The following is a 20734-nucleotide window of genomic DNA, read 5'->3' on the forward strand; positions in this document are numbered from 1 at the left end:
AGTACTTCCACCCCAGGCCCTGGGAGGTCTAGCACCGTTTCTGACCAGCCTGAATCCACTCTATCCTTAGAAAGTTCTCCCACCCCAGGCCCTATGAGTTCTAGCACCGTTTCTGACAGGTCTGAATCTACCTTCTCCTCAGAAAGTTCTCCCACCACAGGCCCTGGGAGTTCTAGCACCGTTTCTGACAGGTCTGAATCTACCTTCTCCTCAGAAAGTTCTCCCACCACAGGCCCTGGCAGTTCTAGCACCGTTTCTGACAGGTCTGAATCCCCTCTATCTTCAGAAAGTTCTCCCACCACAGGCCCTGGCAGTTCTAGCACCATTTCTGTCAGGTCTGAATCTACCTTCTCCTCAGAAAGTTCTCCCACCACAGGCCCTGGCAGTTCTAGCACCATTTCTGACAGGTCTGAATCTACCTTCTCCTCAGAAAGTTCTCCCACCACAGGCCCTGGGAGGTCTAGCACCGTTTCTGACAGGTCTGAATCTACCTTCTCCTCAGAAAGTTCTCCCACCACAGGCCCTGGGAGTTCTAGCACCGTTTCTGACAGGTCTGAATCTACCTTCTCCTCAGAAAGTTCTCCCACCACAGGCCCTGGGAGGTCTAGCACCGTTTCTGACAGTTCTGAATCCCCTCTATCTTCAGAAAGTTCTCCCACCACAGGCCCTGGGAGTGCTAGCACCGTTTCTGACAGGTCTGAATCTACCTTCTCCTCAGAAAGTTCTCCCACCACAGGCCCTGGGAGTTCTAGCACCGTTTCTGACAGGTCTGAATCTACCTTCTCCTCAGAAAGTTCTCCCACCACAGGCCCTGGCAGTTCTAGCACCGTTTCTGACAGGTCTGAATCCCCTCTATCTTCAGAAAGTTCTCCCACCACAGGCCCTGGGAGGTCGAGCACCGTTTCTGACAGGTCTGAATCTACCTTCTCCTCAGAAAGTTCTCCCACCACAGGCCCTGGCAGTTCTAGCACCGTTTCTTACAGGTCTGAATCCCCTCTATCTTCAGAAAGTTCTCCCACCACAGGCCCTGGGAGGTCTAGCACCGTTTCTGACAGGTCTGAATCTACCTTCTCCTCAGAAAGTTCTCCCACCACAGGCCCTGGGAGTTCTAGCACCATTTCTGACAGGTCTGAATCCCCTCTATCTTCAGAAAGTTCTCCCACCACAGGCCCTGGGAGGTCTAGCACCGTTTCTGTCAGGTCTGAATCTACCTCCTCCTCAGAAAGTTCTCCCACCACAGGCCCTGGCAGTTCTAGCACCATTTCTGTCAGGTCTGAATCTACCTTCTCCTCAGAAAGTTCTCCCACCACAGGCCCTGGGAGTTCTAGCACCGTTTCTGACAGGTCTGAATCTACCTTCTCCTCAGAAAGTTCTCCCACCACAGGCCCTGGGAGTTCTAGCACCGTTTCTGACAGGTCTGAATCTACCTTCTCCTCAGAAAGTTCTCCCACCACAGGCCCTGGGAGTGCTAGCACCGTTTCTGACAGGTCTGAATCTACCTTCTCCTCAGAAAGTTCTCCCACCACAGGCCCTGGCAGTTCTAGCACCGTTTCTGACCAGCATGAATCCCCTCTATCTTCAGAAAGTTCTCCCACCACAGGCCCTGGCAGTTCTAGCACCATTTCTGTCGGGTCTGAATCTACCTTCTCCTCAGAAAGGTCTCCCACCACAGGCCCTGGCAGTTCTAGCACCGTTTCTGTCAGGTCTGAATCTACCTTCTCCTCAGAAAGTTCTCCCACCACAGGCCCTGGCAGTTCTAGCACCGTTTCTGACAGGTCTGAATCTACCTTCTCCTCAGAAAGTTCTCCCACCACAGGCCCTGGGAGTTCTAGCACCGTTTCTGACAGGTCTGAATCTACCTTCTCCTCAGAAAGTTCTCCCACCACAGGCCCTGGCAGTTCTAGCAGCGTTTCTGTCAGGTCTGAATCTACCTTCTCCTCAGAAAGTTCTCCCACCACAGGCCCTGGCAGTTCTAGCACCGTTTCTGACAGGTCTGAATCTACCTTCTCCTCAGAAAGTTCTCCCACCACAGGCCCTGGGAGGTCTAGCACCGTTTCTGACAGTTCTGAATCTACCTCCTCCTCAGAAAGTTCTCCCACCACAGGCCCTGGCAGTTCTAGCACCGTTTCTGTCAGGTCTGAATCTACCTTCTCCTCAGAAAGTTCTCCCACCACAGGCCCTGGGAGTTCTAGCACCGTTTCTGACAGGTCTGAATCTACCTTCTCCTCAGAAAGTTCTCCCACCACAGGCCCTGGGAGTTCTAGCACCGTTTCTGACAGGTCTGAATCTACCTTCTCCTCAGAAAGTTCTCCCACCACAGGCCCTGGCAGTTCTAGCAGCGTTTCTGTCAGGTCTGAATCTACCTTCTCCTCAGAAAGTTCTCCCACCACAGGCCCTGGCAGTTCTAGCACCGTTTCTGACAGGTCTGAATCTACCTTCTCCTCAGAAAGTTCTCCCACCACAGGCCCTGGGAGGTCTAGCACCGTTTCTGACAGTTCTGAATCTACCTCCTCCTCAGAAAGTTCTCCCACCACAGGCCCTGGCAGTTCTAGCACCGTTTCTGTCAGGTCTGAATCTACCTTCTCCTCAGAAAGTTCTCCCACCACAGGCCCTGGGAGTTCTAGCACCATTTCTGACAGGTCTGAATCTACCTTCTCCTCAGAAAGTTCTCCCACCACAGGCCCTGGCAGTTCTAGCACCGTTTCTGACAGGTCTGAATCTACCTTCTCCTCAGAAAGTTCTCCCACCACAGGCCCTGGGAGGTCTAGCACCATTTCTGACAGGTCTGAATCCCCTCTATCTTCAGAAAGTTCTCCCACCACAGGCCCTGGGAGTGCTAGCACCGTTTCTGACAGGTCTGAATCTACCTTCTCCTCAGAAAGTTCTCCCACCACAGGCCCTGGGAGTTCTAGCACCATTTCTGTCAGGTCTGAATCTGCCTTCTCCTCAGAAAGTTCTCCCACCACAGGCCCTGGGAGTTCTAGCACCGTTTCTTACAGGTCTGAATCCCCTCTATCTTCAGAAAGTTCTCCCACCACAGGCCCTGGGAGGTCTAGCACCGTTTCTGACAGGTCTGAATCTACCTTCTCCTCAGAAAGTTCTCCCACCACAGGCCCTGGCAGTTCTAGCACCATTTCTGACAGGTCTGAATCTACCTTCTCCTCAGAAAGTTCTCCCACCACAGGCCCTGGGAGTTCTAGCACCATTTCTGACAGGTCTGAATCTACCTTCTCCTCAGAAAGTTCTCCCACCACAGGCCCTGGGAGTTCTAGCACCGTTTCTGACAGGTCTGAATCTACCTTCTCCTCAGAAAGTTCTCCCACCACAGGCCCTGGCAGTTCTAGCACCGTTTCTGTCAGGTCTGAATCTACCTCCTCCTCAGAAAGTCTTCCTACCTCAGGCTCTCAGAGTTCTAGCACCGTTTCTGACAGGTCTGAATCTACCTTCTCCTCAGAAAGTTCTCCCACCACAGGCCCTGGGAGTTCTAGCACCGTTTCTGACAGGTCTGAATCTACCTTCTCCTCAGAAAGTTCTCCCACCACAGGCCCTGGGAGGTCTAGCACCATTTCTGACAGGCCTGAATCCCCTCTATCTTCAGAAAGTTCTCCCACCACAGGCCCTGGGAGTTCTAGCACCGTTTCTGTCGGGTCTGAATCTACCTTCTCCTCAGAAAGTCTTCCTACCTCAGGCTCTCAGAGTTCTAGCACCGTTTTTGACAGGTCTGAATCTACCTTCTCCTCAGAAAGTCTTCCTACCTCAGGCTCTCAGAGTTCTAGCACCGTTTCTGTCAGGTCTGAATCTACCTTCTCCTCAGAAAGTTCTCCCACCACAGGCCCTGGGAGTTCTAGCACCGTTTCTGACAGGTCTGAATCTACCTCCTCCTCAGAAAGTTCTCCCACCACAGGCCCTGGGAGTTCTAGCACCGTTTCTGACAGGTCTGAATCTACCTTCTCCTCAGAAAGGTCTCCCATCACAGGCCCTGGCAGTTCTAGCACCGTTTCTGACAGGTCTGAATCTACCTCCTCCTCAGAAAGTCTTCCTACCTCAGGCTCTCAGAGTTCTAGCACCGTTTCTGACAGGTCTGAATCTACCTTCTCCTCAGAAAGTTCTCCCACCACAGGCCCTGGCAGTTCTAGCACCACTTCTGACAGGTCTGAATCTACCTTCTCCTCAGAAAGTTCTCCCACCACAGGCCCTGGGAGTTCTAGCACCGTTTCTGACAGGTCTGAATCCCCTCTATCTTCAGAAAGTTCTCCCACAACAGGCCCTGGGAGTTCTAGCACCATTTCTGACCGGCCTGAATCCACGCTATCTTCAGAAAGTTCTCCCACCACAGGCCCTGGGAGTTCTAGCACCGTTTCTGACCAGCATGAATCCCCTCTATCTTCAGAAAGTTCTCCCACCACAGGCCCTGGCAGTTCTAGCACCATTTCTGACCGGCCTGAATCCCCTCTATCTTCAGAAAGTTCTCCCACCACAGGCCCTGGCAGTTCTAGCACCGTTTCTGCCCGGCCTGAATCCACTCTATCTTCAGAAAGTTCTCCCACCACAGGCCCTGGGAGTTCTAGCACCGTTTCTGACAGGTCTGAATCTACCTTCTCCTCAGAAAGTTCTCCCACCACAGGCCCTGGGAGGTCTAGCACCGTTTCTTACAGGTCTGAATCCCCTCTATCTTCAGAAAGTTCTCCCACCACAGGCCCTGGGAGGTCTAGCACCATTTTTGACAGGTCTGCATCTACCTTCCCCTCAGAAAGTTCTCCCACCACAGGCCCTGGCAGTTCTAGCACCGTTTCTGTCAGGTCTGAATCTACCTTCTCCTCAGAAAGTTCTCCCACCCCAGGCCCTGGGAGTTTTAGCACCATTTCTGACAGGTCTGTATATACCTTCTCTTCGGAAAGTTCTCCTACCACAGGCCCTGGGAGTTCTACCACCATTTCTGATTGGTTTAACTACACCTTCTCTTCTGAGGTTTCACTGCCTACAGGCACTGACATTTCAATATCCCCATCAAGCATTGGCAAGACATTAACCAGTTCATCAGGATCAGGGCAAATGGCCTCTGGAGTCACTCAGATATCCACAGTCCATAACACCATTTCTGATTCTTCTCAACTCACACAATCAACTATACAATCCTTGACTAAGGAAAATGAAAGTCCTGTGTCCACCTCAACTCCAAGTGGATCTTATACTCCTTCTACTGGTCGTGAACATCTGAGCACAACTCTTACTGTGGAAGCCACTATGTCCACAACTCTCTCAGCACCATCAACAGAAACGTTCTCCTCCTACACCTCAACTTCTTCTATAACTTTAAGCTCTGAGAGACCATCTACCCCCATCACAAACACTGGAAACAGTACTACAACTCTTACTGAAACACCCTCTGTCCTCACAACCACATCCGAATCATCTGACTCAACCATTGCCTCTGGAACGTCTTATCCTGTGTCTGGTGGAACTGCTGCTTTGTCTTCAAGCCCCAGCCAACTGTCTACTAGCCCCTCTGTCTCAGCAGAGATGAGTACATACCTCACAAAGAAAACCACTTTTTCTACCCACATCTCTGATTCATCAAAACCTACAGTTACCTCCAACAGCACTGTTACTGAAGGAAATGAATTTTCTGCTTCCACATCTGGGCCTGAAGAATCCTTAACCACTTCTGGTGGCAACGGCAGAACTACAACTTCACTTCAAGGATCCAGTTTCTACACAACCTCCTTAGAAGTGTCCACATCAACATTCTCTACCGATTCTTTGCACAGCACAAAGCGCACAACTCCTGCTTCCCCATCAAGACCCAGTGAGCTCTCCACCTACAGTGTAGTCTCAGAACCTATCACCACAACTTCCAGAGAGGAGTCAGCTTCTTCTAGCTTATCTCCTCCTCCGACCTCCACTTCATCTGGCTCCACTAATGCGTCAGTCCCTGGGTTTGGTACCATTTCAACTCTTCATCCCTCATTCACTAGTAGGAACACAGTTGTGACGACAGCCCAGTCTCTGACTACGACACCACGTATGTCTCCTTGTATATCACTCTATAGACCCTACCTGTTCACCTCCCTTCATCAGCTAATCATTTTTCTCCTTTTCTCAGTCTTGCTCCACCCTTCCAGTGCCTTCTTGTTGCTAATGGACTTAGTCCATGCAGATGATAGTCTTCCCTTTTGGTTGTTAGGGCCCTTGTTTTCTTTGCATGTCCTCTTTTATCTCTTGCTTCCTCCCTCTCTGTTGTCCCTCCTCCTTTCCTCACTATCTCTTGGTGATTGAGGTGGTGGCAGAATGGTCTCCATTCCTGCATGATTATCTGGTCCCAGTGCAGTGTCTTTCAGTGTAGTATCTGAATGATGGGGCTTGAAGCAAGAGTTGGTGTTTTTGTGTCTTGGGCTTCCATGGTAACCTCTGTGACTATTCTACCCCTTTGCAGGGCAGTGCTATAATGGGGCCACTTGGAACGGAGAAGATTGTATCTGCCCTAAAGGCTACTCTGGTTACCAGTGCGAATCCCTCTTGGAATACCTCTTCCTAGGTAAAGACTTTTTTTGAGGCCTGTAGGCCGTCCCCACCCCTCTTAACCACTTAAAAGAGGAGGGCAGGACTGCAAGGATCATGTGCAACCCCTGCTTAATTGTGCAGTTAGAGGAGAAAATGTGACTTTCGCCCAAGCCAAGGTGCAGGTAGCACACGGTGCTTCTGCCTCCTCTTTTAAGGCCCTTTTCACTAGCTAACTTGCCTCTCTCATCATGATGAACTGGAGCCCTCCACTTAGATCTCACTGGCTCGTGATCCTGGCCACCTGCTCCTCATGGTATTCAGAAACAAGAGGCAGAAGTTTCAGCTACTCCCACCTGCCTTTTTTTGTCTTTTTAGGGCTTCACCTGTGGCATATGGAGGTTCCCAGGCTAGGGGTCGAATTGGAGCTACAGCTGCCGGCCTATGTCACAGCCACAGCAATGCCGGATCCTTAACCTGCCGAGCAAGGCCAGGGATCGAACCTGCATCCTCATGGTTCCTAGTCAGATTCACTTCCGCTGAGCCATGCTGGGAACTCCCCACCTGCCTTTTGAATTTCCCTCCTCCCCCCTACATACCTTCCCTACCTCCATGAGGCCAACAGATGAGGAATTAACCCATCCTGGAACTTATTACTCGGGGGGTTGCTGTCTCATTCCTGATGTGGCCTGTTCCCACAGAAAGCCCAGAAAAAATCAATGCCACTGTAGACCTGAGGGTGACAGTGACTAACAAGAATTTCACAAAAGAGCTAAATAACATGTCCTCCCATGAATACCGGGATTTCACTCAAAAGTTCAAGACTCAGGTAAGAGCCGAGAAAGCCTAGATTCCCCCAATGTGAGAGGGGCTGCCGGGGCTCATCCTGACCTTCTCTCCAGGATTTCTCAGCTCATGGGTCCCTTCAGGCTTCCTAAGTCCTCAGACGGGGTCCTCCGGGAGCTTCCTTGCTTGAGCCCTCCCCCACCCGCATCCTGGAAGCAGGAACATCCCTATGCCTCCCCCTCTCTCTTTCCTGTGGGCTCAGAGAATGGGGACAGCTGCACACTCCGGGCCTGTATGAGCTCAGCTTTCTTGTTTCTTTCAGATGGATAAAGCTTACAAGGGCAATGACTTTCCCCAGTACAAAGGTGTGATCATTAGGAGACTGCTGTGAGTATGGGGGCAGTGGCGGGGGTGGGGGGAGTACTTTAAGACTTCTCTCTTGCCTGCTCTCCTGCTTCCGCCATCATGAACAGCCAGAGTGTCAGTACCTGGCTGGACCAGAAGACCCCTAGACCCAAGGCAACACCTGAGAGCTCTGAGACCATGCATTCATTCATTCTTTCATCAGAACTTCCTTCCTTTTAAGACAGAATAACATTGCATTATATGTATAGACCACATTGTGTTTATCCATTCATCCATCAATGGACACTTAGATCAGTTCCACATTTTAGTTTTTATGAATAACGCTGCTATGAACGTGGGTATACAAACATTTCTTCCCGGGCCTGCTTTCAATACTTTGGGATGGATGCCCAGAGGTGGAATTGCGGGACCACGCGGTCATTCTATTTTTTAATTTCTTAAGGAACCACCATACTGTTGTCCACATGACTGTACCATTTTACAGCCCCACCAACAATGCACAAGGGTTCAAGGTCTCCACGCCTTTGCCAAGAGCCTGCATTTTTAGGAATGCACTTTGCCCATTAGCATTTATTGTAATCATTTACTGATGGTTCAATATCTTACTCTGTGGCCTCCCTCTAATTTAACTGCTGGAGGAAAGGGGCTCTGTTCTGTCTTGCCTCTGGGTTATGCGGCTAAGGTTTCTCATCACCCCTCCTATATCTTGGGCCCCCCTTGTGGGGAGGGTGGGCAACTCACTGATGTCTCCTGGTTCCAGCAATGGCAGTGTCGTGGTGGAACATGAAGTCGTCATGGAGGCAAACTTCACACTAAAGTTTCAGGAACTGTTTGAAAACCTCACCAAGATCATAAACCTCAAGCTTACAAATGAGACCAGAAGGCTAAGCAGTGATTCTCAAGAGTGCAAAGGTGAGCCCACCGAAAACCCCTTGCTGCTGGTGGGGAAAGGAGAAGAGGGGTCCCCTAGAGGTCTCGGCCCCACCTCCCACCCCCGACCCCCGCATCTCACCTCTCTCTGGACCTCCAGAGACTTGCCTCGAGGAATCCAAAAGCCGGGCCCAGGAACCTTCCCCACGCTCTTGTGCTGCTCCCCGCAGCCCCTCCCCGTCCTGGGCTGAGGTTGTCACCAGCCCTAATGTCCTCACCTAAGCCAGCTCACAGGCCTGGCGGCATCTAGGGATGGGCCAAGACCTGACTCCTCTTGGCGGGCGCAGAAGCTGGCTGCCGCCAGGGGACAGAGTGTGGCCTACCTGCTTTGTTCTTTCCCGCCGCCCCGGGCAGAGGTCATGGATCTGTGCTTTGACAAGATCATCTTCGTTAACGAGACGGTGAAGCTCGGCTTTGACCTGCAAGGTAAGCAGCTCCGCAGAGTGTGGGTGCTAAACGGGGGCTAGGGGGGCGTTCGCCCCGCTGATGGTTCCTGCCTGCTCCCACCCCGCCCCCCAGAGCAATGCACCCAGAAGGTGGCCAAGGACTTTGCCCAATACTACTATGTGGATGAACTGGATGGGAAGCTTGCCTGTGTGACCAAATGTACCACGGGGACAAAGTCGCAAATGAACTGTAACCAAGGCACATGCCAGCTGCAGCAAAGCGGGCCCCGCTGCCTGTGAGTGCCCATCCCCTCGAAGCCCGGCGCCCACCCTCTCTGCGGCAGAGCTGCACTCTCTCTGACAGTCACCCCAAGGGGCAGGGAGGGGGTGGGCAGAGCTCACAGGGCCCCTCCCCCCACTCCTCTGCATCCCCCTTCCCCCTCCCCAGGCCTCCCATCACCCCCAACCCCCACCAGAGGGAGGGGGAGGGGCAGATTACAGACACAGGCGGGCGGGCGTCCGAGGACTGAGGACCGAGCAAGCCCCTTCCTGAGAAAGTTCCAGCTATCAAGTTCCAAATCTCTAACTACGCATCTCTTTATCTCCATCTGTCATTCATTTCCCTGATGTCAGCCCAGCCACCGTACCATTATCACCTCCAGCTGTAGCTGGGGCGAGACTTTTCAGAGACCATAAATTAAGTACAAAATATAAAACACATGTGCCAGCTCCTTAGCGATTAGGCGGGCGGTGAACATCCTATGTCTGGGGTGAGGCACACAGCACTCTTGGATGCTGAATTCCTGCTCTGCAGATCTGGGGTCCCGGTACCCTCTCCCTACCTCTTCGCCTTGAGAAGTCAGAGGGAGAGCTGGTTTCTTGGGCTTTGATGTGGACTGTTTTCTATGGGGAGACTGGGTGGGCGAGGGATGCTGGTGGGCTGGCCTGAGCTTGTGTGTGTCCCCAGATGCCCGACCTCCAAGACCCACTGGTACTGGGGAGAAAGCTGTGAACTCAGCACCAGCAAGAGCCTGGTGTTCGGGATCGTGGGGGCCGTGGCGGTGCTGCTCGTGATCGCGGTGCTGTTCCTGACCGTCTTCCTCGGCCGATCCCAGAAAAAACTGCGCAGGTGAGCTTCTGAGACGGCGCCGGGGAGAGGGAGCCACAGGCAGAATCCCTTAAGGCTCTACATCTTCCAGCTCAGCCATCAGAGGTCAGCTGAGGCCCAACCAGGGTGAGGCCCGGCCCCTCCCAAGCCCTCCCAGCTCTGGGTACAGCAAAGGGCAGCCTGCCGATCTGCTAGGATATTCTGTTTGGCAGAGAAATGGAAACAAAAACTTATACACTGAAATTGGCTTAGGTAATGAAATGACCTGGTTGTTATCACCGTGGCTGTTATCACGCGTGTTGCTTTTCCCAGCTGTAAAATGGGTTAGATCCACCTGGGAAGGTTGAATAATGCCCTGCCTGGCACTTGACCAGCTGTCAAAGGGAGCTGCCCTGACTCTGGTCCAATATCCCCATCTCACAGGTAGGGACACTGAGGCCCACCAAGGGGTGTGTGGGGGCAAACCCTGGTGACATGCCAGGCATGCCTTTTGTTTTCTGCTGCCGAGGGCAGGGCCCCACCCACCTCCGCCCCTGACCCATGGCTTGTCTGGACAGCTTCTTCTGGAAGCCGTGGGTCAGAGGCAGCTCTGCCCCCAGCTGCTCACGGCATTTCTGTTTGCAGGCAGGAATACAATTTCTCTCGAGAGTGGCAAGGAGAAGATGTCCCTGCCGGTTTCCAGAACACAGGCATCTGGGAAGGTACATCTCATGGGGGGGTGGGGGTGGGCAAGGGGGGTGGCAGCCTGGAGGGTGAAGTGTCTCAGTTGGACTTAGTGGGGTTGTGGGGGACACGCACCTCCTGCCAGCCTGTCTTACATCTGCTGCAGCAGCCAGGCTTGGCCAGCTCCTTGGCAGCCTCCTGACCCCAAGCCCCGTGAGCTAAGGGCAGGGACGGTGCTTCGAGTAAGCCGCCTGCTTCCGTGAACCTGGTGGGCAGCGAGACCTTGTCCCGTGGGGACCCTGCTTAAGAAAGGGGGTGGAAGACTTCCTGCTGTGGCACAATGGCATGGCCAGTGTCTTGAGAGCCCTGGGACGTAGGTTCGATCACCAGCCCCGGCATCGTGGCTTAAGGATCCAGTGTCGCCGCAGCTACAGCTTAGGTCACAACTACAGCTTGGATCTGATCCCTGAAACAGGAACTCCGTATGCCGTGGGTTGGCCAAAAAAAAGGAAGGAAGAAAGAGGAGATGGCAAAGAGCAGAGCATGGCCTGTAGGGGAACGAGGGCAGGGGGTCAGTGGGACATGAGGATGACAAAGCCAGATCAGGGCTGGCCCGTGGGCTTTGATGGGGGGACCTGCGGGGCTTTGGGGGAGGGGCCCAGGTGTGCGTTCTGAGCAGCTCATGCAGGAGGATTCGAGGGGGACAGCACGTGCGACAGCGGAGAGACCAGGGAGGGAGCTCCGCAGTAACGCAGGCGGGGGACCATGAGGCCGAGCAGGGTCCGGGATGTGTGGATGGCGGGTGACAGTGTTCAGATGCCAGCGGGCAGGGCCGGTGTGCTGTTCACAGGCCCAGGGCAGATGATTCAGGCAGGTGGGCGCAGCGGGGAGAAGGCACGCAGTGCAGGCCCCGGGGGGAGTGCAGAGGCCGAGGCTTCGCACAGCTGGTCTGTCTGAGGCCTGAGGAATGTTCGGAGAGATGCCAGGAGGACCTGGAGCCTGTGGCATGATGCCAAGGAGGGAGTTTATCTACAAGATGGGGACATGGGGAGCTGGACACATGCCAACTCAAACAAGAAGATTCCAGCCCAGCCGTTCTCTGTCTGTGTGCTGTGGTTACTGTTGCTGAGGAAGTGGGCACGGGGACCTCCTCCTGCTCCACCCTGACCAAGTCACCCCACCGCCCCAGCTCTCCAGGCCATGACCTCTGACCCAGGGGCATGTCAGAGGGCTGCGGCTCTGGTTCCCTCTGGTCTCTGTGTCACACGGGGCCAGCTCCCATCACAGTCCCGAGGCCCAGACAAGCTGCGCTGTCGGGAGGATGGAGGAGCAGGGGGAAGGCAGTTTAGGGCAACCATGGGATGGATGCTTCAACCCCACCCCCTTTTGTTTTAACTGGAAAAAAAAAAATCCCTCCTCTGTGTTTCTTCAGCCTCCCCCAGGCTGACTCTCACCCCAGCCCCTCTCCCTACAGGCCAGAATCTGAAGGGGGACAAGTTTGGCCTTGAAAACACTTACCAACACTTCCAGCCCTCCCTGGAGAATGTGGATCCCACCACAGAGGTGATTCAGGACCCCCCCACACCCCACCAGGGGCTAATCCCCTTCCCCCACCCCTGCCCCCCCAGCGCCTGGGGCATCCCCCGGCCCGAGGCAGGTCACTACATCACCAAGGGCCCCCTTGGCTCACCCCCTCTCTCCCATCCTGCCCCCAGCTCCACATTCAGAGGCCCAAGGTGGTGACAACTGCTCAGTGATGGGGGACATGGACTCCCACCCCTCAGCCAGATCTGGACGACCAGGCAGTGGCAGAGTCCTCCACAGGCGGAAACAGACGTCAGGGCCCAAGGAGGTCCTGCTCAGGGCTGGTGGACTTGCCTGGCTCCCGCTGCTGCGAGCCCCCTCTGCTGCCTTGCACTCCTTCTGGGGCCCTCAAGGCTGCCCAGATACCTCAGCATCTTGTTTGCTCCGCTCTGGAATTTCCTACCAATAAAAGAACAAGTTTTAAAGTGCAGAGTGACGTCAGTGGTCTGTTCCCCTCCCCACAGGGGCTGGGCTGCAGGCCTGCCTCTCTGGAAAGCTCCTCCTTGGCAGAGCACCCCTCCCAGGGTTGGACGCTGAATCTCGGCCCCTTCCTGTGCCCACATGTGGAGCACAGAGTCCCTTGCCTGCTTCAGGTGCGGGCAGAGCCGGGGCCATCTCCAACCGAGGTCTCTGTGGCCCATGGGCTTAGGGTCGCATCCAGGGAGTGGACCTCAAGCGGACGGAATGAGGATCAGGAGTTCCCAGGAGACAGAATAGTGTGCACTTGGCCCTGCTGACCTTGGAGGGGGGCAAGGTCCCTCCAAATGACCCCGGGGGCTGTGTTTAGCTGTGAGCCCACAGACCCCAAAACTCTGAGCCATCCTGAGACTGGGCACTGCACCCCATGTCCTGGTGGGGCTCCCATGGCGGCAGTAAAGAGGGCTTGAGAAGAGGAGAGAAGGGGCCCCTCTTGGAATTCCCACCGTGGTTCAGTGGTGATGAATGTGACTAGTATCCATGAGGTTGTGGGTTCAATCCCGGGCCTTGCTCAGTGGGTTAAGGATCCGGTGTTGCCATGAGCTGTGGTATAGGTCACAGACGTGGCTCGGATCTGGCATTGCTGTTGGCTGTGGTGTAGGCTGGCGGCTATAGCTCTGATTCAACCACTAGCCCGGGAACCTCCATATGCTGTGGGTGTGCCCCCCCCCAAAAAAGCAGGACTTCCTTCTCACAAGCTCAGGCCCACCCTCTCTCTGCCTCCTACCTCCCTCCAGGGGTCTCTTTCATTCCTCCAGGCTGCTTCAGACCCTGCACCTGCCCCTCCATGGGGGCGACAGATCCAATGGCCTGTGTGTGCCTACATGCTGCCTGGCCAGGGAGGGGCTCCCCTTCCCTTCGCCCTTTGGCCTGGAATGGGGCTTGAACCCCCAATCGTTAGTGAAACTTCCCAGCTGCCTCAGGTGGCCCCCAGCTCTCCAGGGCCTCCGGGACCAAAGGACTTGGGATCCATTTCATTATGCGATTTCTTGATGGTTATTCATTTCACCAGTTCCCAAAGGGGTGAAGGGCAGGTGTGCTGCTCTCCAAGCTCTGAAGTCGAGACTGGTGACAATGACACTCTGTCTGCTGCCTCTGGTCCCCCAGCTGCTGCCCCACCCCCCCAATGGTGTTTGACCCTCCACTACCCTCATAGTCCCAGCGATGCCATCTCCTGGATCAGCCCCTGCCCAGGGGGGCCGAGTCCTGGGGGCACAGGTGGAGGTACCCTCAGCCTCCTGCCCCCGGCTACTCCTCTCCTTCTGCAGCAAGATCTGGGGGAAGAGCCAGGGCCTTGGGGCTCTTCTGAGTTAGCCTCTCTGAGTCTCAGTTTCTTCTCCAAAAAGTGAGAATAAGAATGTTGGAGTTTGGGAGTTCCCTCTGTGGCTCAGGCCGACTAGGATCCATGAGGATGCAGGTTCGATCCCTGGCCTCACTCACTGGGTTGGGGATCCGGCATGGCTGTGAGCTGTGGTGTAGGTGGCAGATGCAGCTTGGATCCCGTGTTGCTGTGGCTGTGGTGTAGGCTGGCAGCTGCAACTCTGATGTGACCGCTAGCCTGGGGCCTCCCATGTGCAGGCCATTGGGAGGTGGAGCCAAAAGCCAGAGAGAGAGAGACAGAGACAGAGCTGACTGATCAGGGCTGGAGGATCAGACAGAAGCCCCCAGGCATGATCCCTGGCATGTGACAGATGCTCAGCCAATGGGAGAGTCTGTCCTTACCCTGTGACTGCGGCCTCTAACCCCCCTCACCTCCCACCCCTGCACCAAATTCCCGGGGTTTTCCTTGCAGGACATGAGACAAAAGTCTGCTCTCTCCAACTCTCTGGGCCATTTCTGCACCACTCACCCCCGCCTTGTGCCCTGAGGATATCACAGGGCTGTCAGGCATCCCAGAACCGGGGGAAAGCCCACTGCTGTAGCCAGATGGACACCAGACGGGAGTTGGGGAGCCCCAGTTTTTAAACCTGCCATGAAGCCTCCGTGTGCCACTGGGCAACTCGGTTCATCTCTGGCCTCAGTTTCTCCCCCTAAAGGACAAAGGTGGGGACCCTTAGGATTTCTTCCAACTCAGCTGCTCTGGGCTCCATGGCCATGGGGACCGGGTTCAGATCAGTGGCGGATGAGAGTGGGTCCTGGTCACACCCTCCAGAAGTTCTCTCTGGCCCTCTCCTGCTCCCAGAAAAAGAGGGAGGAGAACAAAGGTGGAAACCAAACCATGGCCTCTGGACTCCCACCCCCTCGGGATGTCTTCCTGAGGTCACCTGGGTGGGGGGGAAGGGTACTTGGGGGAGACGTGGTGGGGCCTGCACCCCTCATGCTGGGCCCTGCACATGCCATTCAAACAGCCACGACCCGGACTTTTTCCTGCCCCGGGCTCACAACCCCAGGAGCAGTGGGGGCTCCTTGACGCCCTGCCCCAGACCCCAGACAACACTCCTTCAAGGGGACATGGGGACAGGAACAGGGAGAAAGAAGCCCTGAGCATAATCATGGGCAAGTCCAAACCCACCCACGGGCACAGGGGCCTTCCTTGGCGGCCACCCTGAGGCCTAACTGGGCAAGTGCAGAGAGTGGAGGCCGGACGAGGGCGGGAGGCTGGGCTGGGGCGGTGGCTCGCGCTAAAGAGGGGTTCACTGACCTGAACCCTGCCACCCCTTGGCACAGACTCCTAGCATAACGTCACCAGGAGTCTTATCAGTAGTAAGAATGACACCTTCTTTCCCGGCATGTTTGACGTCTTCCCGACTCTTAGTCACCAACATCTAAGGGTGGCATTTGGCCCGTAGTCATGGCCGATCCTTCTGGTTCCCTCTCATCCCATTATGCACCCTGTCCTCCCTCTTCCCCCTTCCCCTCTCTCTTCTTTCTGCTTCTCTCTTCCTTCTCCCTTTCGTCCCCTTCTTTTCTCTCCACTGGCCCCCCTGGCCTCAGTCTCCCCCTCTGTGCAATAGTCTCTCAGATGCTCCCCAGGATTCTATCGCCCCCTCTCTGGGCCTGGCATCCACTGGCCTGGAGACCCCTGTCCAGCTGTGCATGGCATCTGACTCCCCCACGTCCCTTCTCTGAGGACCCAGAACCATGTGCCCCCTCAGGCCACGGGCCTGGGGATGCCAGGATGAGGCGTGGGCCTCGAGGAACATCCTGGTGGCCTCTTCCTTTCCCAGGAGCCACACCTTCTCCAGCCACCTGCCCGGCCCCAGCACGCAGCACACATATATTTCGTATGAGTGAAACACGGTGTTTTTTCAGTCCAGGGCTGCCCCATCCAGCCTTGGCAAGCGCCTCCTCGCCTCCCACCCCCAGCGCCAGGGGCACCAGGGCCTGGATACTCAGTTCTCTGCCTACAGTGTGTCCCTCTGTCCCTTCCACCCTCCCTCTTACCCCCTGCCCTCCACGTTAGACCGGGGGCCCTTTCACCTGCCTCCTGGTCCCTGTTGCCAACACTGTCCAATTCTTGTTCTTCTTGAGAAGAACCTTCTGGGAAGGTAGACTCAGGGGTTTATCCCTCCCCCACACCATCCCGCCCCACCCAAAATGAGGCCCACCTCCTCTGAGGAGCCCCCCTGGGCTCTCCACTAACCTCTCTCCCCTCCAACCCACCCCTGCAAGCAGTGGTGACCAGAAAGAACCATACTTCCTGCGGTTGCCATAACAAATTACCCCAGGAGTTCCCGTGTGGCTCAGGGCATTAAGAACCTGACCTGTATACATGAGGATGGAGGTTCGATCCCTGGCCTCGCTCAGTGGGTTAACGATTCCACAGTGCACTGGCCTTGGTGTTAGCCGGCAGCTGCTGCTCTGATTTGACCCCTGGCCTGAAACTTCCGTTTGTCGCAGGTGCGGCTCTAAAAAAAAAAAAAAAAGAAAGAAAAAAATCCGACACGGTAATTCCCAGTTTAGTACAAAAGGACTTTATTGTCTCACATTTACAGAGGCCAGGAGTCCAAATTCAAGGTGTCAACAGGGCTATGCTCCTGCTGAAGGCGGCAGGGACACCTATGTCCCAGCCTCACCCCTGGCTCCTGGAAGTTGGCTGGCAATCTTGGCATTCCCCGGCTTGCAGGCACATCGCCCGGATCTCAGCCTTCATCTTCACATTCCCTTCTCCCCGTATGCTCGTCTGTGCCTAAACTTCCCCCAGAACAAGGACACCAGTCATACTGGATTAGGCTGTAGCCTAACCTCATTTTAACTTGCTTACCTCCATAAAGACCTACCTGCAAACAAGGTCATGTTCAGGGTGCTAAGGGTTAGGGTTTCAACACTTCTTTTTGTTGTGGGGGGGACACAATTCAGTGTAAAACAATTGCCAAGAACTCGAAAGCTAGATGGTAGACTGGGTGTGGAGAGTGTGGGGAACAGGCCTGGCCGCAGCAAGGAGGAAGGGGGTGTAAACGGAGGGTGTTTTTTGGTTGTTGTTGTTGTCTTTTGTCTTTTTAGGGCCACACTCATGGCATATGGCGGTTCCCAGGCTAGGGGTCGAATCGGAGCTGCAGCCGCCAGCCTACCCCACAGCCACAGCAGCTCGGGATCCGAGCCACATCTGCAACCTACACCACAGCTCATGGCAACGCAGGATCCTCAACCCACTGAGCGAGGCAGGGATCAAACCCTCGTCCTCATGGATTCTAGTCAGGTTTGTTAACCACTGAGCCACGATGAGAACTCCGGGAGTGTGAGTGATACAACTCCATCCAGAGAAGTGACACAACATGAAATACTTTCGCTCTTTCACTGGGCAATTCTCATGTTTCAGGACTTCAGCACACCCCACCCCCCCAAACACCATTATCATGCCTAATAAGTTAATGATAATTCCAATATACATTTTCCCAATTAACCCAAGAATATCTCTTATCCCATGGAGTTCCCGTCGTGGTGCAGTGGTTAACGACTAGGAACCATGAGGTTGCGGGTTCAATCCCTGGCCTTGCTCAGTGGGTTAAGGATCTGGCATTGCCGTGAGCCGTGGTGTAGGTTGCAGACGAGGCTCGGACCCCACGTTGCTGTGGCTCTGGCGCAGGCCGGTGACTACAGCTCCGATTTAACCCCTAGCCTGGGAACCTCCACATGCTGTGGGAAGCGGCCCTAGAAAAGGCAAAAAAGTCAAAAAAAAAAAAAAAGAATGTCTCTTCTCCCCTGCTTTTCTCAAATGTGAATTCAATAAATTTCACGCATGGATTTTGTTGTGTCCCTTTGGTCTTTTCATCTAGAACTGACTCCTACCTCTTTAATTTTTTGGTATTCTTGAATCTAGTATAGTTGTCTTAAGGAGTAGTCCACATTCTAGACTTGACTAATTACTGGTGTCATTTAACTTGTTCCTCAATCTCTATATTTCCTGTATACTTGCAGTTAGGTGTAGAGGCTTGATTAGACACAGCTTCAACATTTTTTGTTAAGCATACATCATAAATAATGAGGTACATACTTGCAGGTTGGCCCAGTATGATTAGCACAAGATTGGCCACTTGATGAGGGGAGATGACTCCTTGATTGCCAGGTCGATTTTATTTCAACCGGATAGATATCTGAGGGCAGAAGAAATACCCTCAAAGTATTCACACTTGAGAAGACGTGTGCTTGGCTTTGACCACTGTACTTCCTAGAGAGAGCCTTGGGGCAAAGAAGAACTCCCTAGGCAGGAAACCTTTCAACCTAACTTGTGGATGGGGGCAGGAGAGACACAGTTGATTTGTGATAGACTCCAGCTAAGAGGCTCTGTTCTTCCCCAGTCCCAAGACTCTTCTCCTTTCAAAGACCAGGTTCCTCAGGGGTCCAGCCCTCACTTGGTTCTTTCTATCTGTCATGAAAATTCAGAGACCCCTGCTGCTGATGATATTGACTTAAAGCAAAGGCAGTTTTGTGTGGGAGCTTGGGATCTGGGCATGAGGAGATCTCTGTTCAGTTGAGCTTGGGGGACCATTTCCCAATGGAGCCCATTCCACAGGAACCAATGAGAAACACCTGTACATACAGAAGGAAGAGAGAGACCACAGCGATGGGAAATGCTCCAATAGAATCACCATGGAAGTTTTGTCACCATCTCTAGTGAGGCCCTCCTGCTCATTCCAGGAAGACTCTTCTTCCCAGCATGCTCAGTTTCAGGACCAAGGACAGCACCCAATCAACTGGCTTAGGGCCGTGATCGCTTGAACACCGAACTGAACTTTCCATTAGACAAAATGTTCCTGTAAGATTTATTGTATTTCATCTTCAGGAAAAACATGTACTTTAAAACACAGAGCATTTTCTTTGGGGTTATAGCACTATGAGTATTTTTAAAGTTCTTACTTATATCCATAGGTTCTGATTTTTTTTTTTTGTTAGTCACTACAATCATGTCTAATAACTAAAAACAACAAAAGCAACTTCATGGAATTTTTCGTGGTTCCCAGACCTTCCCCATCATCTTTTGCTGGCCACCGAGGATGCCACAAAAAGCAGGTCCCATGCACACTCACTCATGTGATTCAGGGACTCACTTCCTCCTGTGAGAAAACTTAAGTGCTCCTTCTGGAAATGGGTTCACATGTCTTTCCATGGATCTGAAGGGATAGAATCTTGGGCTCTTTTTCTGGCTTTCTCTTCAACACCCTGGGTTAAATTGGGGGAAAATCACATTTGACCATTCGAACTCGTTCTTGCCTTCCTCTGAATAAAGACTAGATAGTTTCTGAAGTCCCCCTTACTGCTGTCATCTTTAACATTTTTAGGATGCTTTAGCACTGTTCCTGCCATGCAGCTCAGAATTCATTTTGCTCTGGAAGGTGTCTCCCACAGGCAACTCTACTTAAACCACAACTTAACAAGAGGGCAGGCTCTGCTGCCCCCTCATGGACACTTAGGGCATCTGCAGGCACCGTCCAGCTTCTCCCCCAGAGAGATCTTTAGCTTTCATTTGTTTGGTTCTCATATTTGCAATCAAGATGCCCAGCTCCTAAACTGAGCTGTCCTAGTCCATTCAGGCTTGTATAATAGAATACCATGTACTGGATGGCTTAAAAACAACACACAGTTATTCTCACAGTTCTGAAGGCTGAGATACCCAAGATCAGGGTGTTGACAGCTTCAGTGTCTGGTGAGAGCCCACTTCGTGGTTCATAGGCACCTTTTTGCAATACCCTTCCCACACCTTCCTCCCTAGAAGCTGACTCATCCTGAAACTCCAAATTCACTTCCTCCAGGAAGCCCTCTCTGATATAACACTTTACAATTAATCCTTCTCATCTACATCTGTCTATATTAGTCAGCTCTGGGTGCTACAACAGAATACAATATACTAGGTGGCTTAAACAACACACACTGACTTTCTCCCAATGCTATAGGGCAGAAGTCCCAGATCAGGGTGCTGGCAAGATCAAGACCATATTCTGGTAAGGGCTCCCTTCCTGGCCTGCAGACTGGCCCCATATCCTCACACGATAGCTTTTCTGCACATGCACACCCCAGAAGTAGAGGTGGGTGTGCAAAAGAGCAAGCTGTTGTCTCTTCTTATGAGAGCACTAATCCCTGTTGGATCAAGGCTCCATTCTCATAACCTCATCTCACTCCACCTCCCAAAGGGCCCATCTCCAAAACCCTCACGATGGGGTTTAGGGCTTCAACATATGGTTTTGGGATGGGGCAAATATTCAGTCATTAGCACTAAGGGGTAACACTCCTAGATATACTCCTTATGTCACAGTGGTAATTTTCCCTATGTAGATAGGACAAGGGCGAGGATGTGGCTTTGCTCTCCTCTGTGCCCCAAATGCCTAACATAATGCCTCGTGCATAGAAGATGCAAGTAACGCTGTTATATTTCACTGAATCAAGACTCATCTCCACACAAAGTTTTTAAAAACGTCCCCTGTCACATTCATCTCATCCCTCTCTGGCCTCCTTTTGGGCTCATGGCAACATGACATAACTGAATTCTTACATGTTCTTT

At 53.3% G+C, this 20734-nt stretch overlaps 1 protein-coding gene across 1 annotated transcript; it reads left to right on the plus strand.

The window, feature by feature from the left end:
- Nucleotides 1–204: 204 nt before the first annotated feature.
- Nucleotides 205–12709, plus strand: MUC12 (mucin 12, cell surface associated; the record flags this gene model as incomplete). The annotated part of the gene is made up of 12 exons (XM_047779271.1): nt 205–330; nt 647–695; nt 6434–6535; nt 7200–7327; nt 7607–7671; nt 8411–8562; nt 8935–9006; nt 9100–9262; nt 9934–10095; nt 10699–10775; nt 12212–12300; nt 12453–12709. Coding segments are annotated over 12 exons (1227 nt in total), but the record flags the coding sequence as incomplete, so codon positions are not given.
- Nucleotides 12710–20734: the final 8025 nt, after the last annotated feature.

Source organism: Phacochoerus africanus, chromosome 5, assembly GCF_016906955.1.
Source record: "Phacochoerus africanus isolate WHEZ1 chromosome 5, ROS_Pafr_v1, whole genome shotgun sequence".
Classification (NCBI taxonomy): domain Eukaryota; kingdom Metazoa; phylum Chordata; class Mammalia; order Artiodactyla; family Suidae; genus Phacochoerus; species Phacochoerus africanus.